The sequence below is a fragment of the Gouania willdenowi genome, chromosome 7, assembly GCF_900634775.1.
Source record: "Gouania willdenowi chromosome 7, fGouWil2.1, whole genome shotgun sequence".
NCBI classification, from domain to species: domain Eukaryota; kingdom Metazoa; phylum Chordata; class Actinopteri; order Blenniiformes; family Gobiesocidae; genus Gouania; species Gouania willdenowi.
Genome location: NC_041050.1, coordinates 32,796,851 through 32,817,246, shown reverse-complemented (window position 1 = coordinate 32,817,246; position 20,396 = coordinate 32,796,851). Strand labels below are relative to the sequence as shown.

The 20,396-nt window shown below is 35.3% G+C and overlaps 3 protein-coding genes across 8 annotated transcripts in view; 1 reads left to right on the top strand and 2 right to left on the bottom strand.

Moving 5' to 3' along the window:
• Positions 1-399: 399 nt before the first annotated feature.
• Positions 400-13,302, bottom strand: nmnat1 (nicotinamide nucleotide adenylyltransferase 1). 2 transcript variants are annotated; one of them, XM_028453656.1, is made up of 5 exons: positions 13,154-13,302; positions 4,768-4,883; positions 3,124-3,310; positions 2,208-2,332; positions 400-1,053 (listed from the first exon to the last, which is right to left on the bottom strand). In XM_028453656.1, exons 1-5 carry the CDS (start codon positions 13,198-13,200, stop codon positions 653-655), a joined length of 876 nt encoding a protein of 291 aa, XP_028309457.1. In that variant the 5' UTR covers positions 13,201-13,302; the 3' UTR covers positions 400-652. The 2 variants fall into 2 exon arrangements, with proteins under 2 accessions (XP_028309457.1, XP_028309458.1); XM_028453657.1 differs by lacking the exon at positions 13,154-13,302 and adding an exon at positions 4,972-5,216 and having other exon boundaries at positions 405-1,053.
• lzic (leucine zipper and CTNNBIP1 domain containing) lies at positions 5,270-9,173 on the top strand. Its single transcript, XM_028453658.1, has 7 exons — positions 5,270-5,454; positions 5,597-5,709; positions 7,155-7,290; positions 7,371-7,469; positions 7,576-7,671; positions 8,468-8,549; positions 8,631-9,173. The coding sequence occupies exons 2-7, from the start codon at positions 5,609-5,611 to the stop codon at positions 8,684-8,686; spliced, it is 570 nt and encodes a 189-aa protein (XP_028309459.1). The 5' UTR covers positions 5,270-5,454; positions 5,597-5,608; the 3' UTR covers positions 8,687-9,173.
• Positions 13,303-15,656: 2,354 nt separating the features above from the next.
• clstn1 (calsyntenin 1) overlaps positions 15,657-20,396 on the bottom strand; it is a 46,746-nt gene continuing 42,006 nt past the window's right edge. For 4 of the 5 annotated variants that reach the window (XM_028452444.1, XM_028452447.1, XM_028452446.1 and 1 more), the window contains one exon: positions 18,390-19,520. In XM_028452444.1, coding sequence (XP_028308245.1) covers positions 19,326-19,520 — 195 coding nt within the window. In that variant the 3' untranslated portion in view covers positions 18,390-19,325. Of the gene's footprint in view, positions 16,556-18,389; positions 19,521-20,396 lie in introns of those variants that run through there. The other variant, XM_028452445.1, reaches the window with a different exon arrangement.

The following is a 20,396-nucleotide window of genomic DNA, read 5'->3' as shown; positions in this document are numbered from 1 at the left end:
TAGTATGATTGAGACTGTGTGCTTAATTTTTAGTGATAGTTGTCAGTGCACTTCAAATGAAAAGCCCTTTTGCAAATACAAACAAAAAACTTTAAATCCACTCTGATCTCCTGACGTGCTTTGACTGTTTCAACTTCAAAGGAAAGATCAAAGCAATCAGCAGACGATTTTGACAAAGACTGGCAGTTGACAGTAGAAACTTGAGTACAGTTGTCTGAATCAATGAAACCTTAACATACTATTGAAAAAGAAAAAACAATCTTGCTGGAATTACAAGGAGGAAGTCAAGAAAACAAAGCGATCAGCAGGCGCCTCTGACGAAGACTGACAGTCAAAACATGTCAGGAGATCAAAGCAGATTTTTAAAGTAAGTTTTCTGAAATCTAAATGAAACAAACCTTAACACTATCCAAAAAGAAGACAAGAATCTTGCAGGAAAAAAAACTTGACACTTCACACATTTTTTACATTTACAACACCTGTTATTTCTGTTCATGCCATGTTTCATGATCAAGTAATTCTAAAATGTGTAACTGTAATTTTGCAGACAAATTACTGGTACGTTGTGTTGTGTTGTGTTTAGGAGGCACTGATGGTGTGGGAGAACATCTGTTCTATGGGGAGTGAATCAAAGCTCTGACTGTGTCTCTGCTCAGGTCGAGGACGTCCCTGAATATCTTTGAAAAGGTGCTAGAATCACGTCTGCGTTCTTCTGTTCGCTCTCAGTGGTGTACAGCTCGTGCTTCTGGATGTAGGACAGGACGTTGTCTGGCATGAGGTATTTGACACTTTGGCGTCGACGCAGGGCCCGCCGCACGTGAGTGGCTGAGATATCGTTAGTGACCCACTCGTGAACCAAGTGGATGTTCTTGCGATGCTTCCACAGCGTGTCGGACTCGTAGATGAACTTTTGCGGATCGGTGCTGCCGCGGGTGATGCAGACCACGCCGAAGTCGCCCACGATCTCTGCGATGTCCTCCTGCTTCCACAGGTTTGGGACTCCAAAGGACTGCAGGACATCGGCTCCACACAGCAACATCAACCGAAGGTCATCTGAGTGCAGAGAAAAGTCAGTTAGAAGGGCAGACATGTCTCCATCTCACACAAGTTGGGAAAAGTATTGATTGAAAAACAAACAAACATCAAAGTCTGTTTACAGGATCTTTGGAGCATTGCTGCAAAAATTAAGTCTTTGAAGCATGAAAGCATGAAATCTCATCTATTGATTACTGTTGCCTCTTGAAACATTGGTTTGGTAAGATAAAAATAGTGGAAAGTTAGGATCTGAGGAGAGCAGGGTAACAGGAAAATGCACCAGCAAAGCTTGACAAAAAAAGCAAGCATCATTATGTTCTCTGTTGAGATCCAGTAAAAAGTAAAATGATAGTGGGGAGTTTAAAAACTAAAAAAAAAAAAAAAAAAAAAGGTCATTAATATAAAACATGAAAAATAGGGCTGGGCAATATGGTACAAAACTCATCTCAATATTTATTCCTCAAAATTGTGATATATGATATAAATCTCAATAAAATCATACCAGAAAGACAATTCTGGGTTAAATTTGCTGATGAAAAATGCCACACATGCTCATTTACTAACAAATAGCTGCACAATATATGCCACCTTAGTCTTTTTCTCCTATAACGGACAGCATGTGTGAGTGAGTTTTGTAGTGTAACGAAAGCAGCGACTCCTAAAACAAATATTTTAATTCAAAATAAGCTATAAAATATATATCTCAGAAATATGGGAACATTGTAAAGGATGCTGTTTGACTGTATTCTATGAATAATATGAAATAATGTACTTGTAAGATGTAATTTTTACTTTGTTATTGTATAAATCAAAACAAGTAAAAAAAAAGATAAATATTGATAAAGGTGATATTGTAATTTTCGATATCGCCAAAATAGAAAAATATATCTTAAATCTCAATCTACAGTATTGACCAGCCCTATGCAAACATTTCAGATATTTCACAAAACTGTACCATCATATTAGAACTAAAGCAAATGCAAACAATGCTTTTCACTTTTAATCCCCAAGGGCTAATTACATGCTGTCCTACAATGAACTGACGTTTGTATTGGAGGTGTCATACCTTCGTTTTTAAAGTATCACAGCCTGTGCCTCCACACGCCCACACCATTGTTTGCTTTCCACTTTAACTGAATACAATAGTATGTATGAGAAAGCAGAGCACACACCTCTTTTACTACAATGACTTGAACTCTTCGATGAATTTTCCTCCAAACGTCTTTTCTTGGAAACCTTGACGGTGTCCACGTCATCATTATTTAGATCCACCGTGATCAGTTTCTCATGGTGATGCCTGCATAAGTCAAAGTATAATGTGTTAAGAACATTCACTGCTTTTTTAATACAGTAAATCAGTGGTTCTGAAACGTTTTTGGCTCAAGTACCCCCTTTTTATTTTTTATTCCAAGTACCTCCATTGTCTGACTTAAACATTTCGCTCAGAATTCTATGAAAAAAAAAAAAAGCATGATGATGGAATGAATGCCTGATAACATACATTTTTTAAAGATTCTAATTGTAAATAAGTAGAATGACATTTATATTTCAATAGTTTATCATTTCTGGTCATCTCCCACCTGGTGTGGGACAAAGACTGACTTTAGTATTTTCAGGTCATGTCAAGATCATTTTAATCATTATGATGATTATCATTTTTAACCAAAAAATAAACATTATAAAACCCCATATTTGTAATGTTTTTGTTTGTTAATTTTCCACTTTCTCTCAGGCACCCCCTGTGTTTCTGGTTTCACTGACTGTCAACATCTGATAAGATTAACCATCTTTTACAACTGCTATGCATGCTTTGCTCTTGCAACAAATAAAACAGATTGCTTTTATTATATTACTTTTTAACTAAAAATAAACATTACAAAACCTCATATTTTTAAAATTTTCATTTGTTAATTTTCCACTTTCTCTTTCAATTACCCCCTATAGTGCCATTGCGTACCCCCATTTGAGAAAAACTGCAGCAAATAATTACAAGCGAACAGGGAGGCGTTCATGTACCTTAAAATGTGTTTAATGAAGCCTAGTCAAACACCAACGCACACAAGTTAAATCAACTGACTGCTAACTTACCGAACCACTTTTGCCGTCTCCACCCACTCCGGCTGCAAGCTCTCCCAGTCATCTACTGTGATCCAGTTTCCAGAAGTTTCTGTGGCCAGTTTGGCCATCTGCACACGGTGGCAGGCTTCAATCAAACCTTTCTTTTTGTAGCCATCGCCCACTGGAGAGATGATTCCTCTGACCACCTTGTAGTGACCTTAAACACAGAGGTGGAGATGAGAGTGAGAAAGGGAAGAAAAAGCATGTACAGATAGATACAAAACTATGTACATGTAGATGAAGACTCTAAGGAAGAACAGGATTTTAAATGTCTGCCTTTCTTAGAATCGTGTGGACACCTTACAAGATTTTACTTTTTAACTACTCTGGCTTAATTGTATTTGGCTGCTGTAATTTCTCTTACAATTGTCAAAAAGAATAACAAGAATAATAATAATAATAAATATAAACCTGCACCTTGGTGAATTAAAACACAAATTCTGCATTATAAGATAATACTAATACTAGTGAGTGTCCAGAGTCCTTACAAAGAATGACTCCATCTCTAATTAAATCTGCTTAACCCCATAGCTGACATAATTAAAAGTGTACTTATATTTAATCAAAAAGTTGCTCTCATAAATCCTGAAAGACAGCATGAACCAAAAGTGGTTTGTGCTATGTCATTTTTTGTTGTTATTCCATACGGCAGCCTTGACTGCCATGGCACTTATTTTTAGTCCAGTAAAAACCAGCTGGTCGCTAAGATGGACACAGGTCAGATAGTGGAGTCCAGAGTTCATAGAAAACATGGGTAAAGCAGCCTTTAGTTGTTATGCTGCAACAAAGTGGTACAAACTGTGGCACACTTGAAATCAGCACCAAATGTGAACATTTTAAAATTCAGGTTAAATAAGCTCCTTTGACCCACTGCTAAAGATTGAGCTTTTTAAACTTTGAAAAAGGTTTAGTGTTTCACTGATAGTACATGTTACAAATTGTCTGTTTTAAAGTTCTGGTAAGAGTTCCTATTGTCACAGCTCCTAAAATTAGGTCACAAAAATTAAACAATATATTTAGAGAAAGGTTTCATATGATGAGATCTATGAGATGAACATAGTCTGAATTTATTTAGGTAGTTTTGGGCTAAAGAGGAATAATTCTTTATTACTATGATGTTACGGTTATGTTACATTTAAGGTGTGAAATAGTCAGGTTTGGGCTAAAGTTCAGGCTACAGTATGAAATGGTTATGAAATGGACCTAATTTGGAGCAAATGTAGTAACTGTGACTAAAGGACTTCTTTCTTTTCTCTTTGAATAATATGACGGTTTAATTTATTCAGACAACTGTTCCTTAGGAAATCCACTTTGATCTCCTGACAACTGCCAGTCTTCGTCAGAGGCATCTGCTGATTGCTTTGATGTTTACTTTGACGTTTCCTTGACTTTCGCGTCGTAATTCCAGCATAGTATGTAAGGTTACATTTAGTCAGGCAACTGTTAATTAGGAAATCTACTTTGATCTCCAGTTATCAGTCGAAACATGTCAGGAAATCAAAGTGGATTTCCTAAGGAACAGTTGTTAGGTTAAATGAAACCTCAACATATTATTTATTTCCATATATTGAATCACCACATGTATGTGAAGCCAGTATTGAGTTTAAACCAAACCTGTATCTTCTAGATGATCTCGTGCCAGCTCAAACATCCTCAGGTGCATGTTGGTGATGGGATTGAAAGAGCCACAGGCCAGTAGGACCACCTTAGTTTTGCGCCGACTCTCCATGCTGATCAGAATCAGAAATATAAATCATTATAAACGTAAACACAGAACGAACTTGAGGATTAAAGTCAGAGAAAACAAATGACATTTACTTCTCTGAGTGGAGTCAGAACTCTGAAATAAAGCAAACAATGCGCAAATAATGCTCTGAATGTTTACATGTTACCCACGAGCACCATACGAAACTACACACATTTATATACAACTTCCAGCTAGCCATGCAATAAATAAATAACTATAAACTGACAATAACAGTTTTTAAGCAGATAATCGTTCGGGAAACAGTGAACAGTTGACCCGTAAAGCGCCTAAAGATGACGTCAAGACGTTTTCAACAACGCCTAATCTGATTGGCTAGTACTGGTAATTCACTGCCAGCCGCACCCTCTTTTCTGTGTTGCATTCACAATCACAAAAACATTGACCGCTATCGATTGAGCTCGTGTCTTTTATCTAACTGTAGCCGTTTTTAGACTCTTTAAGATTATGACATTTATTCATTATATGTAACCAAACCGCATATTTTATGGTTATTTATTCAATAATCTGAGAACTGTTTACAAAAAAGAGAACAGGTGGGTTGGGTTTGTTAGCACTTTAGCTGCTAACTGAGCAGCTTAATCTGTTTGCAGGAGTTTTAATGTGTTTGTTGTCACAGTTGCTGATGTCGACCAAAGTTTAAGGTGTGATTATAGTGTTTCCTATGTATTTACACAGACTGGGAGCAGAATGGCCTCCCGTGGGAAGTCAGAGACCAGCAAACTGAGGCAAAACATGGAGGAGCAGCTCGACAGACTGATGCAGCAGCTGCAGGACCTGGAAGAATGCAGGTATATATACTCCTAATGCACCTGTTTATGATTTATATCTTAAATAAATATAACGTCAATAAATTTAAGATTAGCCATTTGATTTGCGTTTTAAACCTCCTTTCTCATGTTGTTAAGTCGACAATAATGAAATTATGTCACTGATCTCTATTCTAATCCTTATTCTCTATTATGATTTATTATTAGAGATCAGCAGTTTCACCAAATGTTAATGACTGGGGCACGTGTTGAAAAAATAATTAAAACATTTCAAGACAAACAGTATATTATGATCCACTGCATATTTACAGTACCGTGTATTTACAAATGCATTAGTGTATGTCCTTTCTCTATTGTGAGCATTTGAAAAATAGACGGCATTACTGGTTGTACAAAGCAAGTATGATCGCATGCAGTGCCAGCATCAGATTTAAAGCACCACTCATAAGCAGAGAGTGTGTTATGCTAACCACATGTTGTGCTTCTGGATGCTACATCATCTAAAACACTTGCTGCAATGATACAGATTTATAAAACAGATGCTGTACACACCAAATCTAAAAAGTAAAGTATTTTCTGCTGCACTGTGTGTGTGTGTGTATATATATATATATATATATATATATATATATATATATATATATATCCTATTTATCCTTTATTCTCTATCTATCCTTCATCCTTTATATTTATCCTTATTATTATTGTTGCTGGGTTGTTCTTTGTTTTTTTTTCTTTATTTAATTTTTTTGTTGTTTGTTTTGTGCACCAACTACCAAGACAAATTCCTTGTACTGTCCTTAAAACTGTACATGGCCATTAAAAACATTTCTGATTCTGATTCCGATTTGATATATAAATATTGTGCTTCTTGGAGCAATGTTACACAGCGTACCTGATGAAATTAGCTTCACTTTTGCAGTTATTTCTAACAATGGCAGCGGTAAGTATCATCACCCTGCAGTGTCAGAATATATTACATGTTTAATAAGTAAGTAGGCACTCAGGATTAACCAGAACACTAGCTACTGCTTACACAGGTATTTTTATTTTTTTTTTTTAAATATCCTTTTTTGCTGTAGGACAGATTGAGAGTCTAAGTGTGTGTTTGTGGTTGGCTCTTGGTGAATGACACTTAAGCAGCTTTCTTTTAGCTAAGGGGTCATTCCGTGTCATTTTAACAATTTTTTAGGACATCTCACAGTTTTAAAAAATTATGGCATTTTTGACAAATTATTCAAAAGGCACACTGTAATTTTTTTATTATATTGGATGAATACTTATTTAGATATGGTCAATTTAGTGAGCGGGGTACGTGTCCATTTTCGTGCGTCCTTATTTTTCTTCCATTTTCAGCGTCCATTACCTCAGCAACTACATCATCACACAGGAAACTGAAATTTGGTATAGTAATACAGCTCCAACCTAATATCTGGTTTGACGTTTCTGTGTTGTTTTTTTTCCAGGGAGGAACTGGATGAGGAAGAGTATGAGGAGACGAAGAAGGAAACCTTGGAACAACTGGAAGAATTTAACGACTCATTAAAGAAGATCATGACAGGAGATATGACTTTAGTGGATGAACTGAGTGGAATGCAGCTGGTAGGAATAATCCAGGTTTAGGTTGCGTTATTCATGTGATAGGAGTCGTCGTGTGGTACAGATGTTTGCGTGTTCTTTAGGCGATCCAGGCGGCCATCAGCCAAGCTTTCAAAACACCAGAGGTGATCCGACTATTTGCTAAGAAGCAGCCAGGACAGCTGAGGACCAGACTAGCAGAGGTTGGGACTATTTAACACACATGTACAACATTCATGCAGACGCTCAGCCGTCCCAGCGTTGGGAAATGATCCAAAGTGTGTGTGTGTGTGTGACATTCTACTGCAGATGGACCGAGACGTGATGGTTGGGAAACTGTCCCGGGACACATACACACAGCAGAAAGTGGAAATCCTCACAGCTTTGAGAAAGCTGGGAGAGACGGTGAGTGTGTGACCAGTTTTCTGTCCAGACCAACCCACTATACATTATTAAACACCACATAAAAGCTGTTATTAAGTCAGTGATGCTTAACTTGTGGCTCTTTATGGCTTAATTTTAATTATTATTCCCCCAGAAACTTTTTACCTATTTCCTTTGTCCCATTTTTGCCCCTTTTAAAAAAGTTTAAACACTTTTTTCAGATTTTTTTTTTTTTTTTTTTAAACAATATTCTTATTATAACTTTCCCAAACCTTGGGCATGAATATGTGTTTGTGTATCTGTGTGACCTACTACTCACACCTGCCAAAGTAGAAATGATATTTCCCGCCCTGTATTTCCGAAAGGACATTGGTAGTTCATGCAAACTAAGGGAGGAGCAAACATATAATAAGTCATAATTGTGCACCTCAAATTAGAAAATACTTGAATAAAAGATGTACAAGATTGACTAACTCTAAAACTGAAAGTTTGACCTGATGGTGGCGTTAAAGGAAAGTTCATGTCATCACAACCAATAGGGTTCATACTCTTGTGGTCATTAATGTTGTCAGTAAATTTAAGATTCTGATGATAGCGATTCAAGATAAATGAATTCTATTTTCTAATTTCATTATCAAAGGGTTATTTATGTATTCAACAGATAAACAAAGTACACGACAAAAACTTGGCAAACAATTTTCTGAAAATCTTTTTTTCTGGAGGCAAATATCCCTGGGGTCAGATTGACCCCAAGGGTAGAATGTGTTAGTAGTATTTAAGGATAATAGGAGGGTTAATGGTTGTTTGACTCTGACAGCTCACGTCAGAGGACGAGACGTTTCTCACTGAAAACGCGACGGCGACTTTGAGCCACTTTGAAAAAGTGACGGCAAACCTCGGTAAGAATAAAGACGCCTTTACTGAAATCCGGATTTTTTTTCCCCATGTTAATATTTCTCCTACGTTTCCTTTTCTTTTAGGGTCGGAGGATAAAATCATGGCGTTAGCGAGCTCTGGTGTGAAAACAAAGGAATAACTTAGTCTGAAGTGCCAAAGAATGGTGGACTTTCTAAAATAATCTGTGCAATTTTCTGTGTTATCTTAGATCTTTACATTTTTAAGTGTTATTTTATACTTGCTACATATTGTAAATGTATCCGATTGTCCTGATGTGTGTTGTTGGTATGAAACAGCTTTTAAGACGCTAATTTTACTTCTGAGAGCTGCAACTTTTTAAATTGTGTTTTAGGTATGATCTAAACCTGAACCTTATTGTGTATGGATCAGACTTTTCTTATGATCTAGTTACACTTTGATGACAACACAACACTGGCTCACAGTGTTAGCCTGTAATATAGAAAAACCAATGTTTTCTAGATGAAGGGCGTATTTCTAATTTGAAAGTAATGTATCATTTAGACTTGTACATGACGGTGTGAAATAGTCACATGTGACTTGTTTCAGTCATATTCCTTAATTGTATGTTAAAACGAGTCAAATGATGAATAAAAAAATAAAAATAATTTTGTCTCCTTATTTCTGAATCCAAGTACCCCCTTTGTCCGACTACAACATTTTACTCAAAATACTATGAAAAAACAACTATAGAGCATATTGATGGAAGAAATGAGTTATAACACATTTTAAAGAATCTTATTTTGTAAGAGGAATAAAACAGTGTTTTGCGACTGCGTATTAGGGCCCCATTAAAATAAAACAAAATCTGAGCACAACATGATTAAAGTAACATTTCGAGAATGGACTTGTAATTTTACGAGAATAAAGTCGTATTTTAATAAAATCATAATTTTATGAGATCAAAGTCTTAATATTTTGAGAATAAAGTCGTAATATCGAGTATTAATCTTTATTTTCATTAACTAAAAATAAACAAAACCTCATTATTGTAATACTTTCATTTGTTCATTTTCCATTTTCTATCTATCAAGTACCCCCTGTAATGCCATGACTTACCCTTAGGGGTACACATACCCCCATTTGAGAAACACTGTCCTAAATAAATAGTTATTTTAAGGTAACTTTGACAAGTAGTGTGAAAATACCACTTTGAAGAACATCTTCATCCCAGCATTTATCCCAACGGTGACACTAATACAAGTTAAAGTGTTTACTAAATTGGACTTGTGGTTTTTATGATCACACAAAGACTTAAAGAAGATATATTGGATTTTCTGTTCAGAAAACTATTAAATAATAAAAATTGGGTACTTGAAATTCCTATTTTTTAAAATTCCAAAACAAAAGATTGAAAATTAAGGCATTATTTCTTTCTTTGCTTCATTTTCTTTCAAAAAATAAAATAAAACATGTAATGTTAGAAAACCGAAAAAAATATATTTTTTTTAATATTGTGCAACCGTAAAGTGCCAATTTCTAGTGTTGTGGTGGTCAAGACCGGTCTTGGTCTCGAGACCGGTCTCGAGACCAAATTTTAAAGGTCTTGGTCTTGTCTCGGACTCTGAAGCATTTTGACTCGGTCTTGTCTTGGACTCGGGCTGCCCGGACTCGGGATTTTCCGTCAAGACCGTTCGAGACCAGCACTAATTCCTGCTATTTTTAAACTTTTTTATAATGTGATAATAACACGGAGAAGAACGGGATAAAACAATCCTTTATTCATTAATTAATCCACCCCGTATAATGACCGCAACCTTCCTTAATGTGACTGAGTGACGTGTGTGACACATTCATACTGTGTGGCTACGGTGTCAGTTTGGACCGCGGAGCGCAAGGGAGAAATGAACTAATCACCGGTAAAAATCCCAGTAAAACTCCTGAAAACAATCACCAGTAATAAATATTATCTCCCTGGTAAAGACAGTAGCTCTAACAACTGGTAAAATGATAAACTGATGATATTACAGCCTGTGAAGGATGGATAGGGGACGCACTTACTCTGCTTCTGGGTCCTAGTGCCAGCCGAGCGATGAAGCCTGTTCCGTTTACCGTGTTTACTGAGGTCCGTGTGTGTTTAATAAGTCCATGTGTGTTTAATAAGTTTGTGTGTGTTTAATAAGTCCGTGTGTGTCCGTGTGAAAGTCTGCATGTTTATGCATCTGTCCATCCACTCTTTTCATTATATCCATGTCTTTTAAGGCTTTATTACATAATGTCGGCTGTAGTCCGGGCCGCCGCCATCTTGGTTTATGTCGTCACCAGCGCGTCATCGCCGCAGAGTTGCACTCAAATAATATTAAATATTTTTAAAGTGGTTTTTTTGTGACTTTAGACTCCAATTACATGTATGTATATAATATGTTCCCCACAATATAAACAGGTTCAAAATATAATTATTTTTTATAGTTTCTGTTTCCACTGTATCCAGAATAATAATAATAATTATATATATATATATATAATAACTATTGATTAATTTGTTACATGACTTTTCCAGGGTTTGAGTTTGTTTTATTTAGTTTCACATCTACCTGTAGCTCTATGTTTTTTACACTGATGACAACTTGTTTTTAGTTTTATTTCAGAAAGTTTCACTTTTACAGTTACAGTTGGAAATCTTTGTGAATTGAATATCCAGTTATATTACAGCAACCAAATTAAACTATATCAACTAAGTGAATTAATAAAAATAACCTGTGTAAAGGCTTTTTCAAACTAAAATCTTATCTTGTGAAATCTGTGACCTGTTAAACCTGAACAACTGAAAGAATCAGAATAAAGAATCATTATTTCTTGGTAGAAATGCTTTTAAACACTTGCTGTACATTCAGCTGACATAAAAATCTTGTTTTCAAATATGTAGAATAATTGTGAATGTATCAGTAGCAGTAGTAGTTTTAATATTTTAGTTAATTTTTTGCAGGCACCTTTTTTTTTGTCCGTCAAATGTATTTAAAATAAACTAAAGTTAAAGAGAGATGTTATTTAACTGTTGAATCTTGCCATAATTTTATTTATTTATTCATTTTTTTAAATTGAAAAATAAAAATGTTTATGGTCTTGGTCTTGGTCTCGGTTTGTCTCGGTCTTGACTCGGTCTCGGCTCCCGAAAGTCTTGGTCTTGTCTTGGTCTCGGTGCATGCTGGTCTCGGGCAAGTCTTGGTCTCGGATAGTGCGGTCTTGAACACAACACTACCAATTTCAAAGTAAAAGTGTGCATGAGGTACATTAAAAGAGCACATCTTCTAAAAAATGTGTTAATTTATGTAAAATAAATTAAAAAGAGTAAAATGCAGACAAAAAAGGCACTTATTAATCTATTGGTTTAGATATTCTCATAATATTTGCACCAATATCTGCCTTTAAGCAATGTTTATGTTTTAGAAAGTTTTTTTTTTTTTTTTTACAATGACTGCAGGAGAGAATGGTTTGTTTTTAAAACCTGAAAATGAAGTTTTAGAAATAAAACAAAGCACTTATAATAAAAGCACTGGTAATATAGTTCAAAATCACAAAATGACTTCCTTAAAAACATGGAGTCACAGAAAGTAAAGGTAAAACAAAAATAAAAATGTGGTGAAATGACTCAACATTTATCTCCTTTGATGTGTTGTAGCTTTAGGAAAGTCTCATCCACTGTAAAACATCAAAGATCTGCACTCTTTGTGTAAAAATGCGAAATAACAGTATGTGATAAAATTTACATGTTTTCCTTTATGTAAAAAAAAAAAAAAAAAGATTTTAAACTGTCTGCCATTACATTTTCTCAATGCTGGTGTGGAGCTCTGTTAAAATAAGTGAAACTGTTGTAGCTTCAACGGTTTTTCTCTCACCACCAGGGGGCAGCAGCACCCAGCGCCAAAAAAAGGGTGTTTTTTTTGTTTATTTTAGTGAAAAATACATAACCTTTCTGCACATTGTAATTCAATATTCATATTGTAAATTTACACGTTAACTAGTGATGCTGATTTTTTTTCTTTTTCTTACTTGATTAAGGAATTTAGCTGAACAAGTAACTACATTTTATTTTGATATTTGTACAACGTTTGTTTCCCTTATGGATTCAATATTTTATTTTACTTTATTTACTGTGTGGCAATTCTGAGAGTTTTAATCAAGGCTTGGTGCTTTGTTTGTTTTATCAGTAACATTTTGTTATATGTCATAACTGTTCTCTTTTGTCATGTTGTTTTCTCTCTGTATTTTAATAACTTTTACATTTTATGTTGTTTTAAAAAAAAAAAAAAAAAAAAAATCTGGCCAGGGACACCATAACTCTGGCTCATTTACAGCATGTCTGTAAATAATCAATACATTCCAATAAAAAAAATGACAATATTATAAAACAAGCAGTATTTACTAACTTCATGTATGGGTGTCACTGAATTAGTCATTAAAGTTTACAACATTGCAAAAAAAAAAAAAAAAAAAAATCTAGAGTTACCATGACAACCTGTCTGCGTTGACGTGTTCTGCACTGCCCGTCGGAGGTATGTATTCATATAGTGGAACCTTAAGTAGAGTTTTCAATTATGGCCAAATGAGTATGTGTTTGAATGTTAAATGAACAAAGAGGTGTACATACTCTGTAGTGTTAAAGCGTTCCTCGTGCTGCTGCTGCTGCTGCTGCATGCCGTCTTACCTCGCGCACAACGTTTGCTGGCCATGCGGGCATTTCGGACTTCAGGGGCCTCATTTATAAAAGTGTGCGTAGGTAAGCACACTTCAGCTGGCGTACGATAAAAAAAAACCAGGAAGTGCGTACGAATTATTGTTTTATAAACGAGGGCGCACGTTCGTACCACGCCTTTTTCCGTTTATAAAATCACAATCAACTCGAAAGTTGTCGCACGTGAGGAAACACCTTGCTCCGCCCACACGGTGCCTATTAAAGGTCCGGTGAACGCCCCTCATGAATAATCACAATCTTCTTCCGGTGGTGTATCCCGTGCACCTCGTCCTCCACCAGTGACAAATACATTATTGTGTGTTTTCAAATTATAATGCATTCTAATGGTTTACAGAATACGGAAAAAAGATGTTTTATATGGTAAATAAACACTGCTTTCAGGTCAATAAAGATAAGAACATCGGATTCGGAGTGTTAAAAGACAAAATAACATGAATTAGTGCACAAAACAAGACATAAACACAGTAGCGCGGTAAAAAGTCACACTGGTGACATCTGCTGGTCAAAATGGGATTTGTGAGATTTACTGTAGAAATGGGGCATTTTTGCATTGTCTGTACAAGTAAATTAGTATTTTTATATACCTGTTTATTTTTAATTCATCATTAAGCATTACATTGTCTTTTTCTAGTTTTTTTTTTTTTTTTTAATCTTAAGTCTATGTTCAGTTTTTAAAATTCTCATTCTATGAAGGTGTACAAGCATGACAACAGTATACTTTACACATTACAGTCTATTCTTTTCCTTTCTAAAAAGCTGCATTTATTACACTTTTATTAACACAATTGTATAAATATTACTTTTTTATTTAAAAAAAAAAAAAAAAAACTCTTTACTTAAGTATGTTCTGCTAATTTTCCAGTTTGCAAACCAAGAGCAAATAAAACATACTTGATGGTAAACTGCAATGACTTTTAATCTTAAGGTGCATATTTAATACAAGACCACATCTCAAACAAACTTATAGACATAACAATTATAATGTAGTTGATACATTAAAATAATAATTATAATACAATGCATATGAAAATCAAAACTGAATATACTAAGAAGTTTTAAGAGATTTCTAAATATCACAAAACCTTGAGCTTTGGTAGAATTCGTTACCAAATTTCCACAACATATTGTTGAAAGTGGGAATAAATAGCAGCCCTTCAAAATAAGATTACGATATATATATATATATATATATATATATATATATATATATATATATATATATATATATATATATATATATATTTTTTTTTTTTTTGTACTTGGAGCTGAGTAACTCTGCTTTAACTGTGTTTTTTTATTTTATTTTTTTTACCATGTCTGCATTTGTCTTCTTAGGTTGACAACACGTGTAGTGAAATCTGTTTGGGACAAATATGCATGTTTTTTTCTTTTTACTTAAATAATATGTACTGTAATAAATATTGGTATTTTTTTTTCCTGAAAAACGAAACAAATTGGTTGGTATTATTTGGTGATTTGTGTTATTTTCTGTTGTATATTTAAAATTGAGCTTTAAATAAACAAAAGTACATGTGATCTGATTACTTGAATCAATGATTGACTCGATTACCTCAATAATTCTATTGCTGGAGGTAGATTTATGTAATTATTCAACAACAATATTAATAAAAACTTTTCAGTAAAAAAATCACTCAATGACACTAATTTTTTTCAATTAAGGAAAAAAAGTGTATTTGAGACCTAAATAATTGCATTTGAACACTTTTTTTTTTTACATCTTAATTTTAATTATTATTCCCCTAGAAAACTTTAAAAGGAGAAAACTTTTTAACCCTTTTTTTTTTTTTTACCTTTTTCCTTTGGCTATTTTCCAATTTCCTTTGTCCCATTTTTGCAACTTTTCAAAAAACTTTTTTCAAACTTTAGCTAGCATTTTTTGTTCATTTTTGCAAGTTCCTTTTGACACTTTTATCCAATTTTTGTCCTTTCTTTCATTTTTCAGCCACTTTTCATCCCAATAAGCTAACTTTTGCCCAATAAATAACGCTTGTTTTCTTTTTTTCTCTACATTTTGCCTCTTTTTGTTCCACATTTTTACCCTTTTTCACTATTGTTTGCCACATTTTGCTAATTTATTCTAACCTTTGCCATTACATACCACGTTGTTCTTCATTTTTTGCCCAATCTTGACTGCTTTGGCCCATTTTAGTCACTTTTCTTGCCACGTTTGGACCATTTTTGGCCACCTGTTAAATATGTCTGCTTCCACTCGCTCTTAAAAGAAAAGCCCAAAACCCCTTAGAGGACTGAGCCGGCCCACTGGGACAATGCCCAGTATGCCAGATGGCCAGTCCACCCCTGGTTGATAACTAATTAATTACAATGTCTACCTTTGACTTTTCTAAACTAATGGTTAAAAAAAAACAGAAGACAACAGTTGCACCATCTCACATCCTTTATTTTGTTTACGAGCAAGCATCGACTTCACTACAATTTGCCTTTCAATTGGTAGAAAAGTGAGAGCAGCTCCAACAAGCACAAAGGAAGCATCATCCACCCTGTTCAGAAAACACCGTCTCGTCTGTTTGGTACATTCCCCCCCCAAAAAATAAACAGGAAAAAAAATCAAATAAAAAATAAAATCAACAACAACAACAACAAAAATCCTACTGGAGTTTGATGGATGTGTTTAAAACAGATCATTGAGAATCAGTAGTGTATCACGTCTCCAGTCTCACAATTCAACGTAGAACGGACACAAACTTTGTGGTTCATGCAAAGTCGATTTTGCCCTTAAAGTGTGATTAAAATATGGCTGTTTTTAGGCGTCAGTGACATTCAAATCAAACGATTGAGCTCAGAGCTCCGAACAAAGACTGAAATGTTTCACTGGACAAAGAAGTGTTGGAGATACTCAAACTCAGGCTTTTTTTTTTAATCATCATGCCGCCCTCGTAAACTGTATAAACTTAATGCTCAAAGTCACCTGTCACTATTCACAAGGTTAACAGTATACCCAGGTATGCTGCTAAAGCGCGTTCATTAATGTACTGTACATCTTTTTTTTTTTTTCCTTTTAAAGTGGATTCATACAATATGATTTTAATACGATAGCAAGAGAAGATACAACATGGATCTACTTTTTTTCCACACATCAACAAAGACACATGACATCTATGGAAAGCTCTAGCATTGAACGAGTAAAAAAAAAGAACAATCAAGCGTGGAGAAGTGTTTACAGTTGTTTTTCTGTTTTTGTTTTTGTTAGACCTGCTAATTAATTACACTCTGATCGGCAAAAGGCACTCCCATCTCAGCCGGGATCACGTCATCAATCTTAAAAAAAGAAAAAGAAAAAAAGAAGAAGCTAAAAACCGTGCAAACATCTCGCCGTGTGTTCATAGTTTCTGATCCTGCCACATTGTGTGAATGAAGTCTCCTCTAAAGCAGGGTGGAGAAAAGGTTACCATTGAGGCAGACATGAGAAAAGTAATGTAAACGGATGCGTCAAACTCATTTTAGTTCAGGGGCCAAACATGGAGCAGCTGGATCTCAAGTGGGCCACAGATTTTAGGCGGGAAAATTAGTAATTTCAACATTATTGTGCCCTATAGTTTACACTTCTAAAACATACCAAAATTATCCAAATAATAAGTGACAGACATCAGTCCCAACAGGATCTCCACTTTACATTTGCTAGATTTTGTGACCAATTTCTATTTAAGAGGAATTATTGATTTTTTTTATATGTTTATGTCAGACACAGGGGCCATATGAACAAGTGGTTCTCAAACTTTTTGGGCTCAGTCACACCCTCACTCTCTTATTTCTGAATCCTCAAGTACTACAACATTTTGCTCAGAAAACTATAAAAACAACCATAGAACATAATGATGGAATGAATGAGTGTTAACAGACATTTTAAAGAACCTAATTTTGTTAATAAGTAGAAAGAAACACTATTTACTGCAGTGGTTCCCAACTTTTTTTGGATCGTGACCCCATTTTGTTATCAAGAATTTGCAGTGACCCCAAAGACGTTTCTTTCTAAAATTAGTTTTTGATCATGTTTGAGCTCAGGTACATATTTTTTTTTTTTTTACTGCGTTTTAGTTGAACTAGATTCACAAAGTGAAAGTAAAGAAATAGAGTTTTTTTTAGGATTGTGCGTTGTTTTAATAAAAAAAAGTTTAAAAATCTATTTGAATTTTTCAGAAACTTCAGGTGACCCCATTTAAACTCAAGGCGACCCCACATGGAGTCCCGACCCAAAGGTTGAAAAACACTGATTTAGAGGCTCCTGAATAAATTTATTTCAATAGTTTTCCAGTCATCTAGCGCCTGGGGTGGGACCAAGACTGACACTTAATTTGTTAATTTTTCCCTCCCTCTCTCTCTTAAGTACCCCCTGTAATTCCGTGACGTATCCCTATTTTAGAAACACTCATACAAACCATACAAACACAAATGAATTAATAATTTGAGGAAATTTGAAGGATTTTGTATGAATTTTGAGGGTTTTTTTTCAACAATTTAACATTAAAAATGAATGCAATCTTGCAATCTAAGCACCAGGAAAACTGTGAGCACCTGCAAATATTGTTGAGTTCCATTTACACAACGATTCACGTTTTCTCTGTAATTTTTACTTTCTCCTGTGGGCCGAACTAGATGCTCCAAAGGACTGGGGCAATGAGTTTGACACTGTGCGTTACATCTTTTGTGTGATTGAAAGACATATATATATATATACAACAGTGATGGACGACTAATGAGGAGATCAAGGTTTTTTTTGTTCACCCCGAAGCTTTAACAGAAGAAAGAAAACAAAGTTTACCAAATGTAAACAAATAGCTTTTGAACAACTCTACAGTACAGTTCAATGTACAATAAAATCTAGTGGTCTACAGCAAAAAAAATAAAAATAATAATAAGATCCCATTTACAATTCAAAGCGAGGCTGATTTTTAAACTGCTTTCATGGAGGAAAAAAACAGAAAACAATTTTAAAAACAGACTTATCATTTTAATACCATCAATATTGTTTTAAGATTAAATAGCTGTGCTATAAGAGACTTAAGTGCCTTATAGCGCTTCTGAAAGCTGGGAATAGGGTCAAAATGGGAAAAGCTTTAAAGCTACAGAGGAAAATCACTTGATATCATTTTAGTAATCATAATGTTACGTCAATTTTGTACAGGAAAAGGATGTCTCATCTGTACAGGGGGGTGGGGGGTGGGCGGGGTCTACTGGGAGCGAAGCACAACAACGTCAAACATTGCCACCAGTGCAAGCAAAGTAAAACGAGAAAACATCGATCAGCAAAGAATGAAAAAAAAGAAAAAAATAGAAGCAAAAGAAATAAAAGATGAAATAAACAGCGCGTTGTCGTGGAAACCTCTGATAACAGTCCTTGGGTTTCTGTCCGAGCGCGATGGAACAGCCTCTGCACGACGTTAGCGACATGCGACAGCGTCTGACACAAACATCCTACATCACACACACCATGTGTTGTTATATTGGACCCCGATAAGCAGGCCTGCACTAACACAATGACTAATTACATTTGTTTCTTTTTATATTTACAAAATTCTTTAAAAAGCATTTCTTTCTCTACACGTATGAAGATCAAAGTTTTCCCATGCACTAAAACAAAAAAAATAAAAATAAAACCTACATGTTAAAATCATTATTTTTATCTCACTTTGAGTGACAACAGAAACAAACTTTTGTGAGTCGCAAAATAAAATGTTGCGAGGTGAGCTGCGAATAAATCTAAGATAATTATTGAAGCGTCTACAACCAGGAGAGGGAACTAAAGTGCTTCCTCACACAGTTTAAAACAAACGCATGTCAGCTTTTTCTGGGAATTTAAAGACAATAAATAAAACAGAAAAAAATGTAAAAAAAAATTGAAAAAAAAAAATCATCAATCCTGTGATGACTACACTACACTGAGAACCACCACTAAGATAACAAAAAGGAATCAGTGTCTCCTTTTCTCTCTTTTCTTAAAATGTCATGACTCCTGGACATGAAACTGTGTGTGTGTGTGTGTGTACCTGTGTGTGTCTGTGTGTGTGTGTGTGTGGGCAGGGCTGGTGCTTCAGTAGGTGAGGGTGGAGTCGTCCCACTCCAGTTGCTGCTGTCTGTTGGCCACCTGCTGGTCCTCAGGCTCTCCGGCCTCTTCGTCCTCGCTGCTGTCTGACTCAGCGCTCGTGATGTCATCTTCCTCCTCTCCGTCCTCGCTCTCCTCCTCCTCCTCTTCCTCCTCCTCACTGCTGTGCTGGTCCTCGTACGTCTGTGGGAGAGAGAGAGTGAAAGGGAAGTTGCAGCCGTAATTATTTTTTTGCCTTTGAACGTCTCTGGAGGCTCTTTAGGTTTAGTCTTGTTTATTCGCACATCCTGTGAGTGGAATCTATTAATGTGACCTGGATTTAAAACTGGAGTGAGACCTATACGGCCTGTACTACCAAGCTGGATCAGTATATCCTGGATATCTCTCCGTTAGCGCACTTCACCTAACCAAACATTCTCTGTCACAAAGCCCCTGTCCTACAAAGCAGAATATAAATATGCTCACTTAAGTGAGGTGATTTCAGCCTGGCAACAGGGTGGAAATTGCAGCGTCAGACCAATCACAAGCTGTGTTTTCATTACTGTTGGGAATGTGCAAAATCTAAATAGCACAATAAAAACTGTTAATGGAAACACCTGAATGTTGGAAAAACACTCAAATATCCCTCAAATTTTTTACGCTTTCATGAGGAGGAATTTCAGGCGTTTCGATATTGAAATGTGTCGCAAAAGCGCTATGGAAACACTTTTATTGCAAATAAACATCACAGAACGTGACGTACATGGTCACATGACGTGAGGTATCATTTCTTAGCATTATACTTCATTCATCATTACTGCCACATTAGATGTGAAGCAACAAAGGAATACGAAGAGTTATAAGGAGGTTTGGAGCATCCGTCTTTCTGTAGCGAAGTCTCGCAGGATGAGATTTGATGGGAATTACGAGGTTCCTTCCAAAACAACGTTCATTGGAAACACGTTGTTGACACTGTTAGTGCGTAAAAGTGTGAGATTATACAATAGTATTAAACATGGGATGATAAATGGACAGTGCTCTGATCACTTTCACTGAATTTTACGTACATCACAGACATGT

What these genes read in the sequence shown, in the direction of transcription:
- lzic (XM_028453658.1), top strand. Translation starts at nt 5,609, where the DNA reads ATGGCCTCCCGTGGGAAGTCAGAGACCAGCAAACTGAGGCAAAACATG. An exon ending in TGAGGACCAGACTAGCAGAG is followed by an intron (nt 7,470 to 7,575) that starts GTTGGGACTATT and finishes ATTCTACTGCAG; the next exon opens with ATGGACCGAGACGTGATGGT. An exon ending in AAAAGTGACGGCAAACCTCG is followed by an intron (nt 8,550 to 8,630) that starts GTAAGAATAAAG and finishes CTTTTCTTTTAG; the next exon opens with GGTCGGAGGATAAAATCATG.
- nmnat1 (XM_028453656.1), bottom strand. Translation starts at nt 13,200, where the DNA reads ATGCAGCAGCAGCAGCAGCAGCACGAGGAACGCTTTAACACTACAGA. An exon ending in GAACGCTTTAACACTACAGA is followed by an intron (nt 4,884 to 13,153) that starts GTATGTACACCT and finishes GATTCTGATCAG; the next exon opens with CATGGAGAGTCGGCGCAAAA. An exon ending in AGATCATCTAGAAGATACAG is followed by an intron (nt 3,311 to 4,767) that starts GTTTGGTTTAAA and finishes TCTGTGTTTAAG; the next exon opens with GTCACTACAAGGTGGTCAGA.